Source organism: Ammospiza nelsoni, chromosome 15, assembly GCF_027579445.1.
Source record: "Ammospiza nelsoni isolate bAmmNel1 chromosome 15, bAmmNel1.pri, whole genome shotgun sequence".
Taxonomy (NCBI): Eukaryota; Metazoa; Chordata; class Aves; order Passeriformes; family Passerellidae; genus Ammospiza; species Ammospiza nelsoni.
In genome coordinates this window covers 1,772,649-1,787,587 of record NC_080647.1, presented here as the reverse complement: position 1 = coordinate 1,787,587, position 14,939 = coordinate 1,772,649, and the positions used below count along the sequence as shown (strand labels likewise).

Here is a 14,939-nt window from a genome sequence, read left to right as displayed (position 1 = left end):
TATTGGGCTGTCCTATGCACACTGTCAGAGAGGAAGCAAGTAAGCTGAAATGAAAAAATGTCTTTAAGTATTAGAGTGAAGAAATTTCTCAAAGCAGTTTCTGCTTCAGTTTTTAAGATAATTTCAAACCAACTCTGTCAAGTCAAGTTTGCTCCTCTTGAGAGAAAATACTTAGGTTACAACAAAAGATTAATTTCAGGTTCAAGGTGTGTGATAGTGTTAAAAGGGTAAAAACTAGGATTGCAGCTCAGTCAGGGCAAAGGTGACTCTTGTCATGATGAAAAGGTGTCTCTTGAGGAGGTGAGGCACGAAAGGAGTCCTGCTCTCACCCCTTTCCATGACCCACTCAGAGTTGTGCACCAGCTCCCACTCAGCCCAGCAGCTCCCGTGTCCCAATGAGCACCTGCACCCAGGAGGGCCAGAGCAGGGAGCAGCAGCTCAGTGCACACCAGGAATTGCTGTCAGAAATGCTGCTGTGTGCTGCCCCTGGCATGGAAGCAAAGAGCTCCATCCCACTGCTTGTATCTCAATATAAAATTGAGATAAAGTCTGCACTTACTGTGTCAGGAATTCAGTTTTTCCAGTTTAACTCTTCCAGAATATTTCAAAAGCACTTCACCATAACATTATACCAAAAAAGAAAAAAAAACAAATTGCTTAAAAACTCAAAGCTCAAGTGAACCACATTTTTGAAAAGGAGGCAGCAGAGACCCAGTGCTGAGTGTGGTCCTGCTTTGCAGGAAAGCAACTTTGCTCTTTCCAAAGTCTAATTTGCAGAAGTTTTAACAGCAAGCTGTGTTGATAGTTTGAAGTGAGGAATGTAGAAGCTGTAGAGCATCCTGAGGAGAGCCTGTGTTGTTGTGCTATGAAGATGATGCTGTCTCTAATGAAAAGCTGCTGCGCCTCCACAATGCACCTTCCTGCTGTGCAGGGTGCCCAGGGAGCAGAGCAGGGCCCAGCTCCTGGCTCTGCCTGGGGAGCAGGGATGTGAGCCCTTGTCTGGTACAGCTGCTGATGGCAAGTGTTTGGATTTCAGCTGTGGCTCTGGGAAATGCCAGGACTCAATTTGCCTCTGCACTGGCAGGTGTCTCAGATCAGTCTAACCTGGTCTGGGTGTCCTGTGTCTCACACCCAGCAGTTTTGTTGGCTTAGACTGACATAAACTGCAGCTTTTGGAAAAAGCTTATAGTTTTCTTCTGTTTTGAAAGCTTACTTATCAATGAGCACCAAGAAAACCTTGTCTGAAACAAACTTTTCAAAACAGTGATGGCAGTTTGAGCTTCAAATTTTATATATATATATATATATAGTTCAGGTATTTTCCTCAACTCCTTTTGTGTCTTCAGTTACAAAGCTGATGAAACTGACTGTTTGTTTACAGTGATTTTTTTTTTTTCCCGTTTCTCAATTCATTTGCTTCTTGACAAACCTCAGCCCCTGGCGTTTGTGAGGGGAGTGTCTGATATGATCCCCATCCTCTGGCATCTGTTCCCTCCCTTCTGTTTGGGAGCAGTGCTGAGGCATCTCCCAGCAGGTGATTAAGGATTGGTGCCCTCTGCTGTTAATGATTTACCAGCCTGGCTGACCCTCGGGCTTTATTTAGGACGAGGAATTATCAAATTTATTTCTGGAGCATTGCTCATCTGTGGATGGTCATTCTCCTGAGGAAAAAGTGCAGAAAGTGGGCAAAGCTGGCAGCTTCCCTGGGGGAGGTGGTGCCATCCTGCCCTGACTCAGGCATGCCAGCACTTTTGCATTTGGGCAGCCCATGTGTCCCTCCATGCTCAGCTCTAGGTTAAGACTTCATTTAAAACATTGAATAATGCACATTCAAGGAGCTTGTGAAGCAAGCAGCTGCAAGGCAAACAAGATTTTTTCCATATGGTGTCATATAGCCCAAATGTAAATGTACAACAATAGTAACAAAACCATTGGTATTGCTCAATTCAAGTGTTTTGGAGGAAGCAGATGGATTACAACAGTCATTTCAAGGATTTTCTGAAAGCATGGTGAATGCTCCTCAAAGTGTGAAAAATATTATCCTAAAACAAATATTAGTCATAAAATTAGCAAAAGTATAATTCACAAAATGTCAGGTATACTTCATCATGGGTAAAGGATCTTGAAAGGCCTAATGAGTGTGTAGTCCTGGTTTCTGCACATCAGCTTTTATAGCTTGAGTATCTTTTCACCATTTCCTAGGTGCCTTTTCAGATTTAATTCCAAAACTGAGTATGTTAACAGATGGTTAAATTGTCTAATGGGAACATTATTCATTCTCTGAGCTGAAGAACAGAGGTTGTAGGAGTGAATTCTATTTTGTGACTAAGACCTAGATTCAAGATGCAGACAACTTTTTGTACTTCAAGTATTAACCAGGCTGGGGTTTGTCCCTTTAAACTCCTTGGGTTCAGGTGTTCTTGTGGGAAGTTATTCCTTTCCTGCTTGTATGCAAATTAAAAGCTCTTGTCCTTGAGTGGGGCTTTACCATGGCTTTTGCAGGTGTTGAAGTTGAGGTAAATTTTAGAAAATAGCAATATCAGCTCAGTTAAAAAAAAAAAAAATAAAACCTCATGAAAGCTGAGAGAAGGTCAAGTTTCTGGTTGCTGCCCCTAGAAAATGATCTTTAGTGGGAGCTGTTCCCTGAGCTTGCAGCCCGGCTGCAGGAATGGGTGTTCCAGCACACCACACTTTCCTGGGCAGTAAAGTGAAAATTGCTGTTAGGTTTAGAAGTTCCCCAGCTGATCATTGTTCATTCTGCACGTGGTGATCTGGGAGTTACTGTACTGCTGATTTGATTTTTGTGGTGAGACTGAGACTCCTGAGCATAACAATTGAGAACATGAGAAAGTAATACTTAAAAACAATCAGTCCATGGAAATGCACCTCAGTGTACAACTCATGGTCAGCTTAAGTGATTTGGAAGGTTTTATTAAAACACAAGTTAGGAAAAGATATAAAAAAGTAAACTTGCTGTGAATTTTGTATTAAAAGTTGGTGCAGTCATCTCAAGTAATTGAATTCTGTGAATGTGATGTTGTTGCTGCTGTAGCCTGCATTGTTTGCATGAGGAAGCACTGATTTCTGCATCAGGAAATGTAGTGATCCACAAATATCTTTCTACTGTTCTCATGTGCAAGATTTCAATTACTCTGAATATTAAGTTGGCTGAAACCTTTTGAGATAAAGAATTGTCTGGTGCAGGTGGATTAGTATATGTTATTATTTTTGTGTGATTTTCTGTCATGATCTGTCTGTGCTTATAAAAGTAGCCAGATGCACAGAGTAAACTCAGACTGGGAAGAGGGACTAGAAAATGATATTAACTGTTGATGGACTGGAAAGGAGAAGCTCTATCACTTCGATCTTCTAAGTACAGAACTAAGTGAGTAGGAGATAGTTCTCTGGTATAGAAGCTGAAGAAATTCTGTGCTTTGTGTTGATATTTTAACTAGGAGAGAGATGATCTACAGCTGCCTTAAATTGTATATGTATTTTAGATATAAATGTTAATTTGATATCCCTTATCTGCAAATGTTTCCCCAGGGATTTTTGTGAAGCCTTTTCCCTTGGGCTGCTCCTGCAGACAGGGACTCAGTGTCTGTAACAAGCCAGGAAAGTGCAGATTTTTCTGTCTTGTGTTGCTCTGGCTGCCTCATAGATGGCAGAAAGAATAATGCTGGAGGACTACAGAATCTACAATATCTTAAATTTCCTTCTAGGGAGGTAAACTACTTTTGGGTTATGTTCTGAAATCAGCCTGGAAGTGCAATTTCTTTGCTAGCACAAGAGATTGTCAAATGCTGTGAGGATCTGTGGGTACAGAAGTGCCTTGGCTTTGCCTGCAGCTCCTTGCAGTGTCTCTGCTACCTGTTGGATGTGCTGCTTATCTCGAGTGGCTGCTGGCAGCAGTGGAGTTGTGCACCAGAAGGAAATCTGGGTCTGAAAAAATGCAGGGTGCTATCTTGTTTTAGTGTTCTGTACTTTGCCCAGAGGAGTTTGAGTGACAAATGCAATATAAGTGTAGAGATGGGGTAGATGATCCTGTTCCAGCTTCTGGCAGAGATTGACAGTACTTAAATGAGAAGGGGAAAAAATGTTCTCATACAAGTAGTTCCTAAAATGTATGTGGAGTTTCAGAACTTCTTGCTTGCCTGGCTGTCTCTTTATTAAAAACAGGGTCAGGCTTTACTTCATTTTTCTCTGCAGTCTCAATTAAAAGGTTTATTTACCACAGTGGTAAGTGCACACCTTAGCTTTGATTTCAAGATGATAAATTCCATATTTATGAATTATAAGCCCAGGTGAGGGAAATACAGCAGAGGTGTAAGGAAGGGTGTTAAGATGTGGCAATTTGGAAGGTGAAGGGTTGGTGTCACCATCTGGATGTGCAGATGTGTGTCAGGATCAGGTGGAGCTGGTTCAGAACAGCCCATCTGGTGCTGTGTCACATTTGTGACCAAAACAGCACAGAGAGAAAGAACACCCCAGTGCTTCAGCTCTTGCTGAACAGCCCTTCCCAGTCTGCAGGATTTCTGCTTCTTGTCAGCTCCCTCCAGGAGCAGGGTGGGTGGCCTGGAGGTGGGGACACAGCTGGGACAGCTCATCCACAGTGACCAAAGACATTCCCAAACGTTTTACATCCTGCTGGGCAGTAAAGGCAGGGCTGCAGGGCAGGGAGGAGCAGTTTACCAAATCATCAGGTGCTCAGAAACTGGGTACACATTGGCCTGCTGGTGCCAAATGATGGCTTTTTAATTTATTTTCTTTATTCCCATCATTATTACATTATCTTTATAGCTCACCCATCAAGTGTTTCTTGCTTTTGTACTTCTGATTGGCTCCATGATCCTGCTGGGAGGGAATGAGTGGGGACTGACCTGTGAGCTGGGGTCAGTCCTCTCCACTGTCCCGTGGATTTCTGAATGCTTCTGAAATTCTGTCCCCCATGAGGTCCAGACCTGAACTCCTTTCATGGCTGCTTTGTGTCAGCAGCGTGAGCAAGGTTCACGAACCAAATGTTTCCTCAATAATGACCGCTGATATTGGTGTGCAGTATGGGTGGCGTTTTTGGCCACGAATCAAAACGTAACGCTGGCGATTGCTGTCAGCAGGATTTTCCTGCTCAGGAAGAAGTGACAAGGGAGGGAGGGAGGGAGGGTGGTTTGTGCATCATCACTTCAGCGACTCGAGCCAGTTCCTCTCCGGGCTGCCGTGACTCGGTGCCCAGCGCAGCTGGCAGAGGCTGCCGGGCTGCGGGCACAGCCTGGGCAGAGCTGAGCTCTGAGCTCGCAGCCCCGGGCGCTGCTGACGCTCTGCTGGCCCCGCGCGGTCGGGGTTTGTTGTGGGAGCCCTGCCGGGAGCCCGGGCTGCTCCTTTGGGCACCTCGCTCTGGGGCCTCGGCTGCATCAATTCCACAGCCACAGGATAGGGTGCGATGGTGTGGGATCTCAGCACCTCAGGATGGAGGTGCAGAGAGGCCGAGACCACCCTTGGGGGGCTCGGGAGTCCTGGAATGTTGCCAGAAGTGTCTGGTGGCTGGACTTTGATCCGACACAGGAGACGACGCCTGTATGAGGATGGGAGGAATTCACTGGGTGAATGGTGAAGGGATAAGTTAGTTAAAGTGTAAAACACAGGGTTTAGGATTTTGGTACAGGGGGGTCTAAAGAAGTAAGATGGAGGAATTGGGGCGTGTCCTGTCCTTCTTCTTCTTCTTGGCCTCCATCTTCTGTGGTGGTGGTGGCACTTGGGGATTGGTTATTACTAAAAGTGCACCGGTTAATAAGGGTAGAAGGTATTGGGGAGAAATGATAAATATTGTACACGTAACTTCGGGTATAAAGATAAGTGACCGCCCCGGGGGCTCGCAGTGTGCCCATGGCTGACTTGCTGTGCAGACCTCTGTTGGGCTGAAAGAAAATCTTTTAGATAAACAATTAATAAACACCGAGACCGAGACAAGATCAGAAGTCTCTCCTCGTCCTTTGAAGCGTCGGCTCTCCAAGGCCATCCCTGGGCCTTTCCAGGCCACCTAAACAGCTCACAGAAAACCTTACACGATGGGACGCGAGCTTGCTTTTTCACAGAAAAAATGGACATTTCTTGTCCATTTGCCTGCAGTTTTTTAGAACCCGTAGTGAAATTTCAAATGCTTTTTAATGTTAAATTACATGAAATAGACTCCTTTATTCTGAAGCAGTAGGTAACACTGTCTTTTTTTCTTTGATTTGTGTGTGTTGTTTTTTGTTTTTTTTAATAGAATATTCAAATAAAAACTTTGGCAGATGATGTGGTAAGGTCTTTGTAGCATCTTAATTTGCAATGGTAACTCCACGCTGCATGCTACTTTACTCAATGTTGTGGACAAAATAACATTCTTATAAGGATATTAAACATTAGATTTCAGAAAGTTGAGTGACTATTCCTAAAGATCTTAATTTTTGGCTTCAGTTGAAGAAGATTAATCATGATTTTTATTTGGAGAAACTTCCTTAAGCACATTTGAAATACTTCAGTAATACTGCGGCTATGTTGAAACTGTTGCTCAACAGCTGAAGTGTTATTTCTTTTGACCTTCTCTTAACCAGTAAATGGGCTGCAGTGCCCCTTCAAAGCTGGTTGCCACATTTAAGTGGAACCGTTTTGGGTAATAACTGTCCACTGAGTGCCAAGGAACAAGTGTGTGCTCAGTAGCACCAGCTTGATAAAGCTGAATTCTTTGAAACTGGTTCCAAATATTTTTTCAGAAAATTTATTTCATTAAAATTACCGCCTTGTATTATATATATACAAAATAAAGCCAGACTGGTTCTTTAGTTAATGATTGTCTGCACATCTGAAATGAGGAAATGGTGCCTGGAAATCACACAGGAGATTTCTTTGTGTCTTTGCAGTGATCTCACCGGTGCAATCTAATTGAACAAATCTGGTGTTAATAAGTTACATTTGAAACAGATGAAGTGTGGTGCAATTGGATCTTAAATGACTTTTTGTGACCGTTGAATGGTCAATATAAAACTGCATTTCAGGCACTGTCATATCCTTGGCTTTTCACCAGGCTATGCCTTAATTTTAAGTGTAATTTAAAATATTCTAATAAGGTAGAAAATGGATTAAAGTTATGTTCTTGCTTTGTCAAAGACATTAACTGTATCCTTATAGGTATTGTGCTTCTGTCCACAAATATAAAAATATCTAAGGAAGAAAACCTCAAAAAAAAGTTCAAAAGAAGTTCAAAGGGAATGCAGCTTATCTAGGGACACTTTCCTTCAGAGATTTAAGGTCATCTCATAGGATTTCAACAATAACAACAAAAATGAATAAACATAAACAAAGCAACAGAAAAATAATCTTTCTTCTCCATACTCCACAGCTCTCACTCTAGTGTCTCCACTCTGGATTCACTAATCTGAAATGAATCAAAACTTTTGCAAACCAAGTCTGTCTCCATCAGACATTTCAGACCTCAGAGAGGTTGTTTTGTTGTAGCCAATATAAATTTTGTTTACAAGTTTTGGAGGAGATGACTGCTCTGAGTGACCCTGGTAACCCTACATAAGCTGCTGTTAGATGAAAGCACATCTTCATAAGGCTGTTGAGTGTCTGAAACAAATACAGGAGTGTTTGTGGATGCAAACAGTTCTTTGAGGAAAATTGCTGTATACATGATGTTCTCAAATTGAACATATATATGTATATATATAAAAATAAAGATATTAAATCAAAAAATTCAGACTTTTTTCAGAATAGAGTTCTATGTTATAAATGCAACAGAAATGGCCTTATAAGGAAGGTGCTGGTTGTTTCCAACATTAACCCATAACTGAGCATGCCTGCAGCCCAGGAGAGGGGCTTGGTGTCAGCCCTAACCCAGAGCCCTGGCAGTGCCTGGCCGTGTGTTAACCCTGGCGCTGCTGCTGTGGGAGCAACCCTGCACTGCCTTCCTCAAGCTCAGCACTAATGCCACCAGTTCCTCCTCAAAAACTCTTCAAGGGCTTAGGAGCTGTGCTTGGAGCATTAATGCCTCTACCAACTTTATTTTACTTCAGCAGGATGTTTTATAAGCCTGATGAACTTGTGAGTACCTCCTTCCCCATGCTGCCTTTTTCAGTTGTCCTCCAAAGACTTGTAGCCCTTCGGGTGAAGGGACAGTGGGCATTACCTTTGTGGTACCATATTTATTCACTGTCTCAGTAATTAGTAATGGGAGGAAATGAGCTGAAGACTTTGAAATGCTAGGAGTTTCACCTAGCTGGTGCAATTTTGGATCAGTGAGAATTATTTAAATCCCTTTTGCATGTGACTTGTCATGAGTTTACCTTATATGTTATTGTCTTTCTGTGCAAAGTAATCTCTAAAAACACTCAAATATTTACTTACAGTTCAGTTTAACTTTGCTGCTTGAATTAACTAAAAACACGTGCCTTGCTGCCATCCAATTGGCTGCTTTTCTCTTTCTATTTCTGCTTAATTTGGGATGTTTTTGCAGCGTGACAGAATCACAAGCTTCAGGAAATCAGCTGTGAAGAAGGAGAAGCCTCTCATTCAGCATCCCATTGACTCCCAGCCTTCCATCAGTGAGATCCCACATGCCCAGGCACTTGTTGATGAGCGCTGCATGAACTTATCAGAGAAAGAAGTTATGGATCTCTTTGAAAAAATGATGGTAAGATGTGGTGTGGGGAGAACTGTCCTGTTCCACTGGGTAGCTCTGCTCTGTTCAGTGGAGCTGTGAATGTCTTTTGAAGGATTGGATAAGTGTTAATTAACTCTTACTTTATTTGCTTGTTAAGGGATTAGTTTTTAACTTTTCCAAGGAATGGTAATTGAAGCAGACAATGGGTCTGTCTCACACACACTGAAGTTCTGTGACAAGGCTGCTCACCAGCAGTGATTGCAGAGCATTGACTGCTCTGAGGTGCCAGTCTGAAATTCCTTTGACTTTTAATGGCAAGCCTAGTCATGACTGCTAATGACTGCATTGTAGTTAATCAGTGACCGAGTTAAAAGAAGTGTCCTAATAGATTTAATCTAGCAGAGCATTTTGACTTTTAGGCTTGTTTTAAATACATCAGTTGGAACAGTTTCAGCTCTATCCCTTCCACAAGCTACTAATCCATGTAATAACAGCCTTTGATTAGGTAGTGCAGGAATGGTGTCCACTATGATAAGATTTCACTGCAAACACAGGAACATCTCAAGAGTTGACACTTCTGCAACAACTTGAGATGTAGAATTGTTGTGCTTGTCCTCTAGATTTACTGAGCCAAATTTTACAGATGTTAACTCCCTTTGATTCAGTTTAGATTTTGGGTAAGTCTCAAAAACAATGAACACTTGAGGTGACAGATTTAAATGGGAAAATCATGTAGGGCAAAATCAAACACACACAGATAAACAGGAAAAAGTAACTTCTGTTTGTTTGAAAATTAATTGTTTAACAAAAGTAGCTTTAAAAGAACAAAGACTACTGAAAATCCTGAGCTGTGTTCCTGATGTTGTGTGGTGTGGTTTGTTCAGGAGGACATGAACCTGAACGAGGAACGTAAAGCTCCTTTACGAGACAAAGACCTGAGCACCAAACGTGAGATGGTTGTCCAGTACATTTCTGCAACTGCCAAATCCGTAAGTACTCACCTCAGGAAGGAGCCTGGCTTGGAGTCTTGGCCTTTTCAAGCTTGAAACTTGAGGTTTTTTTATCTGGCTTTATCTCAGAGTGATAGGAAAAAATAAATGTGTACTTGCTAACTCACTTGTGAATGCTTGCAGCTGCATCTGAGCAGTCAGTTTGCATTTGCCTTGCTGGGCAATGTCAAAACTCGGTCCTTTCTTGGAAACCATAAGAAATTGCAAATCCAATAATGTAGAGTCATGGATGGAACCTGAGCATCTTTCTGTGCAATTCATCTTAAGAATTTTTGGTATCCAAAATTTCTTTGTGGTTTCAGTAGCAATGTATGTGCTAGACATTTTTAGTGAAAGGATGGTCTTAAATCCAGTTCCAAATTACATTTTGAATTGAAAAAATGTTTTGACTTTTCACTGATGTTGACTATTCTCTGTAATTTAATTGATTAACTCTTCATATGGAGTTTTTGAAGTCTGTCTTCTTTGCAAGAAGTGTAAGGAAATTGAAGACTGGATACACCAACATTTTTGGGGTATAGAAATAAAATTTCAAGTAGTGAAGAGCTGCAGTTTATTTTCTGCAGCTGAACTTTTGTACTAATTATTTATAAAATACAGCAGCAATGCTTTGTGTGTGTTAAAAGTTGACTATGACGAATATAGAAATTAGTAAAGATTGTGTTGGTGTCTGGCTAAGGAATCTTTAAGCAGACTCCAAGCAGTACAATTGACTTGTTAACCTTGAAAATCACCTCTGCAGAGTTCAATTTCAAAAATTAAGATGACAATGACATGCAATTATTATGCAAATGCCTTGCCTAAACATTAAAAACTTCAGTGAGGAGAAGTTTGTGTTATAATAGTGATGAAATGGTAATGAAAGTGGTGATTTAAGTTCTGAGAGGAGTGATGTTCCTGCATGAGTTCATCTTAAAGAAAATCCACAGTCCTTAAGTGTGTGCTGGAAGGAATCCAGTGCTTTAAGCACGGTCCAACTAAATGTACAAATTACTGGAGAATTATTCATGCTTAGGCAGTGAATGTTATGAACTATGAACTAGACTGTCTTTGGGAACTGTTAATTATGCTTTGTAAGGTTTTTATCTTCACTTGATGATCAATATTAAATCTGAAATTTTTCTTAGTATGCAGAAATACTTTAGTGAAGCAGTAGAAAGTGGAAGTAGAAATGGAAGTATTTGCATTTTTTCCCAAAATGCAGTTAAACAATGGTGATGTCTGTCATGTACACTGCAATTGAAATGCAGCTGAGTAAGGAAAGCATGGCTACCATTGCATGGCTACTGCTGAAATGTTCATGCATTGCATTGCTCCCCATGTGTGCTGCCGCATGGGAAACGTAACAGAACTGGGAAGACATTTGCCTAAATGTACTAATAATTTAAAACCAAGTCATCCTAAAAGGTCCTCGTACATGAATGTGCACTTTGGGCTTAAGTCAGCACCAGTGTGGCTGTTTTGCACATTGCCAAGTGTTTTTCCTAGAGGAAAAACAACTCATGTTAAAGTTTGTGTGCTTCAGTATGTCCTCCTTGCAATTGAATCACAGCATTTGAATGGAGTCTTCCAGAAATACACATTACCTTTCTGTTGTGTTATCCTAATTTAACTTCTAAATAGCTAGCATCTTGATTGTTAAAAAAAAGAAATTAAAATACAGTGGTTAATTTTAAAATATTGATTGGGATCTTATGGTGGTGCCAAACCTCATTTTCACTTGTGATTTCATCTTCTGTTCAGAGCAACTACTATTCTGCTCAATGAATTCAAGCCCTACTCAATCTTTACTGCATCATGAATTGTCAAACTTTCCTTTCTTCAGGATTGTCTTCCATGAAAATGCTGGTTGCATTCAAAATGATCTGTCTTTAAATTTTCTACCTTTTTCTTTTGTCACAGATAATTATCTGTCTTCCCTTTTTACACTTGGACCTTCTGCTTAGAGCTCACAAAACACATTTAACAGTTGATGTCACTTTTCTTGTGGTTCATTTCATGTTTGTTTTAATTAGGCTTTTGATCTCCCTCCCTTCATGTGAAAATATCACTCTCATTTTCTGATGTTGTCTTAACCAGATTATTTTCAATTTGGTGCTTCATTTTCTCTGCCTGCGTGCTGTCTGCAGCATGTTGACCATGCTTTTCTGAAACACTTGTCTTCGGAGTTCTGAGAGAGGAACTTTGGGTTTCACTGGGTGAAGAAAGTTCTCCTTGGCCATGGAGGACATGTAGGAGCTGATGAGCTGGATGCTTTCATGGGAAGTGATTTTCTGTGCTTCTCATTCCTTCTCTCACTTGAAGAGAAAGGTTGTTGACCATGGAAATGATACCTGAGAACTGGTGAAGGATTGAGATTCTGTTCCACAAATGACCCTGGTGACATTTTGTGCTGTACTGACTAGTTGAACATTGGTGAGAGGAGAAGATAATAGATTAGGAGAGGAGATTGTCTGCTGATGGCAATCCCTTCTGTGCTTCTAGGGGAAACTTCTTCAGGAAGAGAAGTGTTGATTGTAGAGACTTGCAGTGACTTTTGTTTCTGAAAGAGTCCCTAAAGGAAAAATGGGAGAGAAAAGAGTAGAAAATGAAGCAGGGGGAGGCTGAGCAGAGCAGTGGTGCTCAGAGGAAGGTGGTTGTGCAGTGAGCTGGCAGCCTGCAGCAGGTGAGCTCAGGTGAGCACAGAGGCTGCCCTGCTGGAGCGGATGTCCCTGTGCTCCCAGCATTGTGGGCATTTGTGCAGGGGGGCAGAACAGGGCACAGATGTGCTGCCTGCCTGCACTTTCCCCTGGGGAAAGTCACCTTTTTGTTCATGAATATAGAGAGATGCTGTTCCATGGTAAAGAGGAGATGGCGTTCTGAAAATCACTGTTTAATTATCCATGTAATTAAAAGCATCCATACCGAGCAGTTGAATAAAAATGCCATGTGAGATTTTCTGAAATGCAAGTTGGAGTTATAACTGTAGGCTATGTTTTTGATTACAAAAACTTAATTAAATTCAGTGGTGACATCATCTAAACAGATCAAAAGCTCCATAATAAAAGCAGTTGTTATACATACAAGGAAGTCAGTATGCCATTAGTGTTCTCAGTGTCATATGTAAAGTATCTGACCCGATAATTTTAACAAATGGCATTTTTAATCTTTCAAGATGTAGCTGTCAAGACAGGTATTCAGTTATTTGTAGGCAAATGTGTCAAATACTGAGGATTCAGCAGCAAAACATAAGAATTTGAAATTGATGCTCCTGCTGTAGAGCTCAAATGCAGAGAAGTAGCATTTGAGCTTTTTTCTGTAGAGAAGCTCTAACCCCTAAACAGGTTGATAAAGTAATAAGAGAATGTTACTACTACTAATGATTAAACACTGAAAAATGTGTGTGCAACTACATCCTACTAAGTGCTGTGCTGTATTTATTTATGTATTATTATTATCTTTTTTACACAATAACCTCTCTTGGCTGACCACTGCATGCAGATAGTCGGAAGTAAAGTTCCGGTGAGTACGAACACGAGAGTTTTGTTTTCTCTTATGAACTTCACTTTTTAGAGATTAGGCTGGAATAGTTTGGACTTTTATCTGGGTTTTAAAAGTTCAGTGGGCACAACTGAATCCTTATTTTATCAAAGTAATTGTCAATCATGTTGATCTTAGCAGAATGAGATCATTGCTTACACTTTTGAGGGATTTCTTCAAGTTTTCAGGAGTCTGTTTCCAAATACTTCGAACTCACTGAGCTCATCTCTTCACTGTGAGCAACAAATACAATTTAAGCTTGCCTTGCCTTTTATTGAAGGCAGACACTTGAAATTTAAAATTGACAATATTTGGCTTACTTCATTCTGTTCTGATGGGGAATTTTTTATGCTCTAATTGTTGTTATTCATAGCTTGTCTTGGAAATGCCAACTTCAGCAGATCAATGTGACAATAAGATTAATTTAGAGGATCCAGGAGGTCAATATGTTTCAGATGAGATCACTGAGAGCATAACTTTTCTCTTATTAAGGACTCATCTACGTTTTATGTTGTTTTGATTGAATTCAAATATTATAGACAAATATTTGGGGTTTCATTTGTTGGAGTGAGTTCAGCAAGTTTTTGCTTCCTATTGTGTGGGATTTTTTGGGAATAATTACATATGAATTTAAAATAGTGGTTGAAAGCAAAAATTTTCTTTTAAATTATGGATGGACTTTATTTTTGATTACAGCCAGAACAGGCTTTTCAGATACAGTAAGGCTTTCTACTAAGATCATATTCAGTAATTAAATTTTGTAGTAGAAATAGAGAACAATCTATGACTTGAAACTGCCTAATCATCACCTCAGATGTAGTTAGGTTTCTCTCCTACACACTATATTCTTGTATATTTTTCTCTTGGCTTTGTTTTATTCATAGTGACCTTTAAAGAGACTTTTGTGTTCACCAGTACTTTTTACTTTTGTGCACACTATTGGTTCTTCCCCTAATTGAGGAGAATATCTTCATTGTGCTTATGTATTTAAAAGTATTTGATTTTTGAGGGGCCAAATTATTAATTTTCCAGCTCAGTGTGTTAAAACCACTGCTGCTGTGTAATTTCCTTTTGGTGTGAATTGGCCTGAACAGCTGCTTTGTGAGATTATTTTATAAAGCAAGCTGATACTCCCACAATGGGTAGAGGAGAAATTCTAACATGTTTTCTTCCCCATGCCTTTGGGTTCAGGGTCTGATAGAGAGCAAGAGCAGCTCTGCATTAAAAGCATGTTTTTGTGCAAATAACTTGCTAAATACTAAATCAGAAATGCTGTGCCTGGTGTATGTCTTTGCATATCATTGCTTGAAGAGCTCTTGCACCTCCGAGTGCCTCCTCCGGGGTTCATCCTTTGGGACCTGTTTGCTGCTGCCAGCACGTGGAGCTGTTCCCTTCAAGATTTACAGATCCACCGTGATCAGGGAGGAATTTTGGGGTGTTCCCATTAGTACTGTTGGGTTGTAGAGATGGCAGAGGTTTCCCCTTCATGGGAACTCGGGAGCTTGAATTTTACATGGGACCCTCAGCACTGGAGGGACTGCTGTGTGGTGCAGGCTCTCATTGGAGCTGGCACCAGGGAATCTTCCTCTGCCTTAATTGTCACACTGAAGGTGATCAGTCGTAAGGGAATTCCTAAGATTTTCATTCTTGAGCATTGGATTAATCTCTGAGCATTCTGATGTGAGACCCAGCCCTCTTCAGTTTCTTTCTACTTCCCTTTTGCTTCCATCTTTATTAGGTGTTCTCCTGTAAACATTTTTCACTGAGACCTT

At 40.8% G+C, this 14,939-nt stretch overlaps 1 protein-coding gene across 4 annotated transcripts in view; it reads left to right on the top strand.

Moving 5' to 3' along the window:
- DIAPH2 (diaphanous related formin 2) overlaps positions 1-14,939 on the top strand; it is a 171,291-nt gene that overhangs the window by 9,900 nt on the left and 146,452 nt on the right. Inside the window, exons 2-5 of one of the 4 annotated variants that reach the window (XM_059483041.1) lie at positions 6,263-6,295; positions 8,492-8,668; positions 9,523-9,627; positions 13,129-13,149. In XM_059483041.1, coding sequence (XP_059339024.1) covers positions 6,263-6,295; positions 8,492-8,668; positions 9,523-9,627; positions 13,129-13,149 — 336 coding nt within the window. Of the gene's footprint in view, positions 1-6,262; positions 6,328-8,491; positions 8,669-9,522; positions 9,628-13,128; positions 13,150-14,939 lie in introns of those variants that run through there. The other 3 variants (XM_059483045.1, XM_059483044.1, XM_059483043.1) reach the window with 3 other exon arrangements.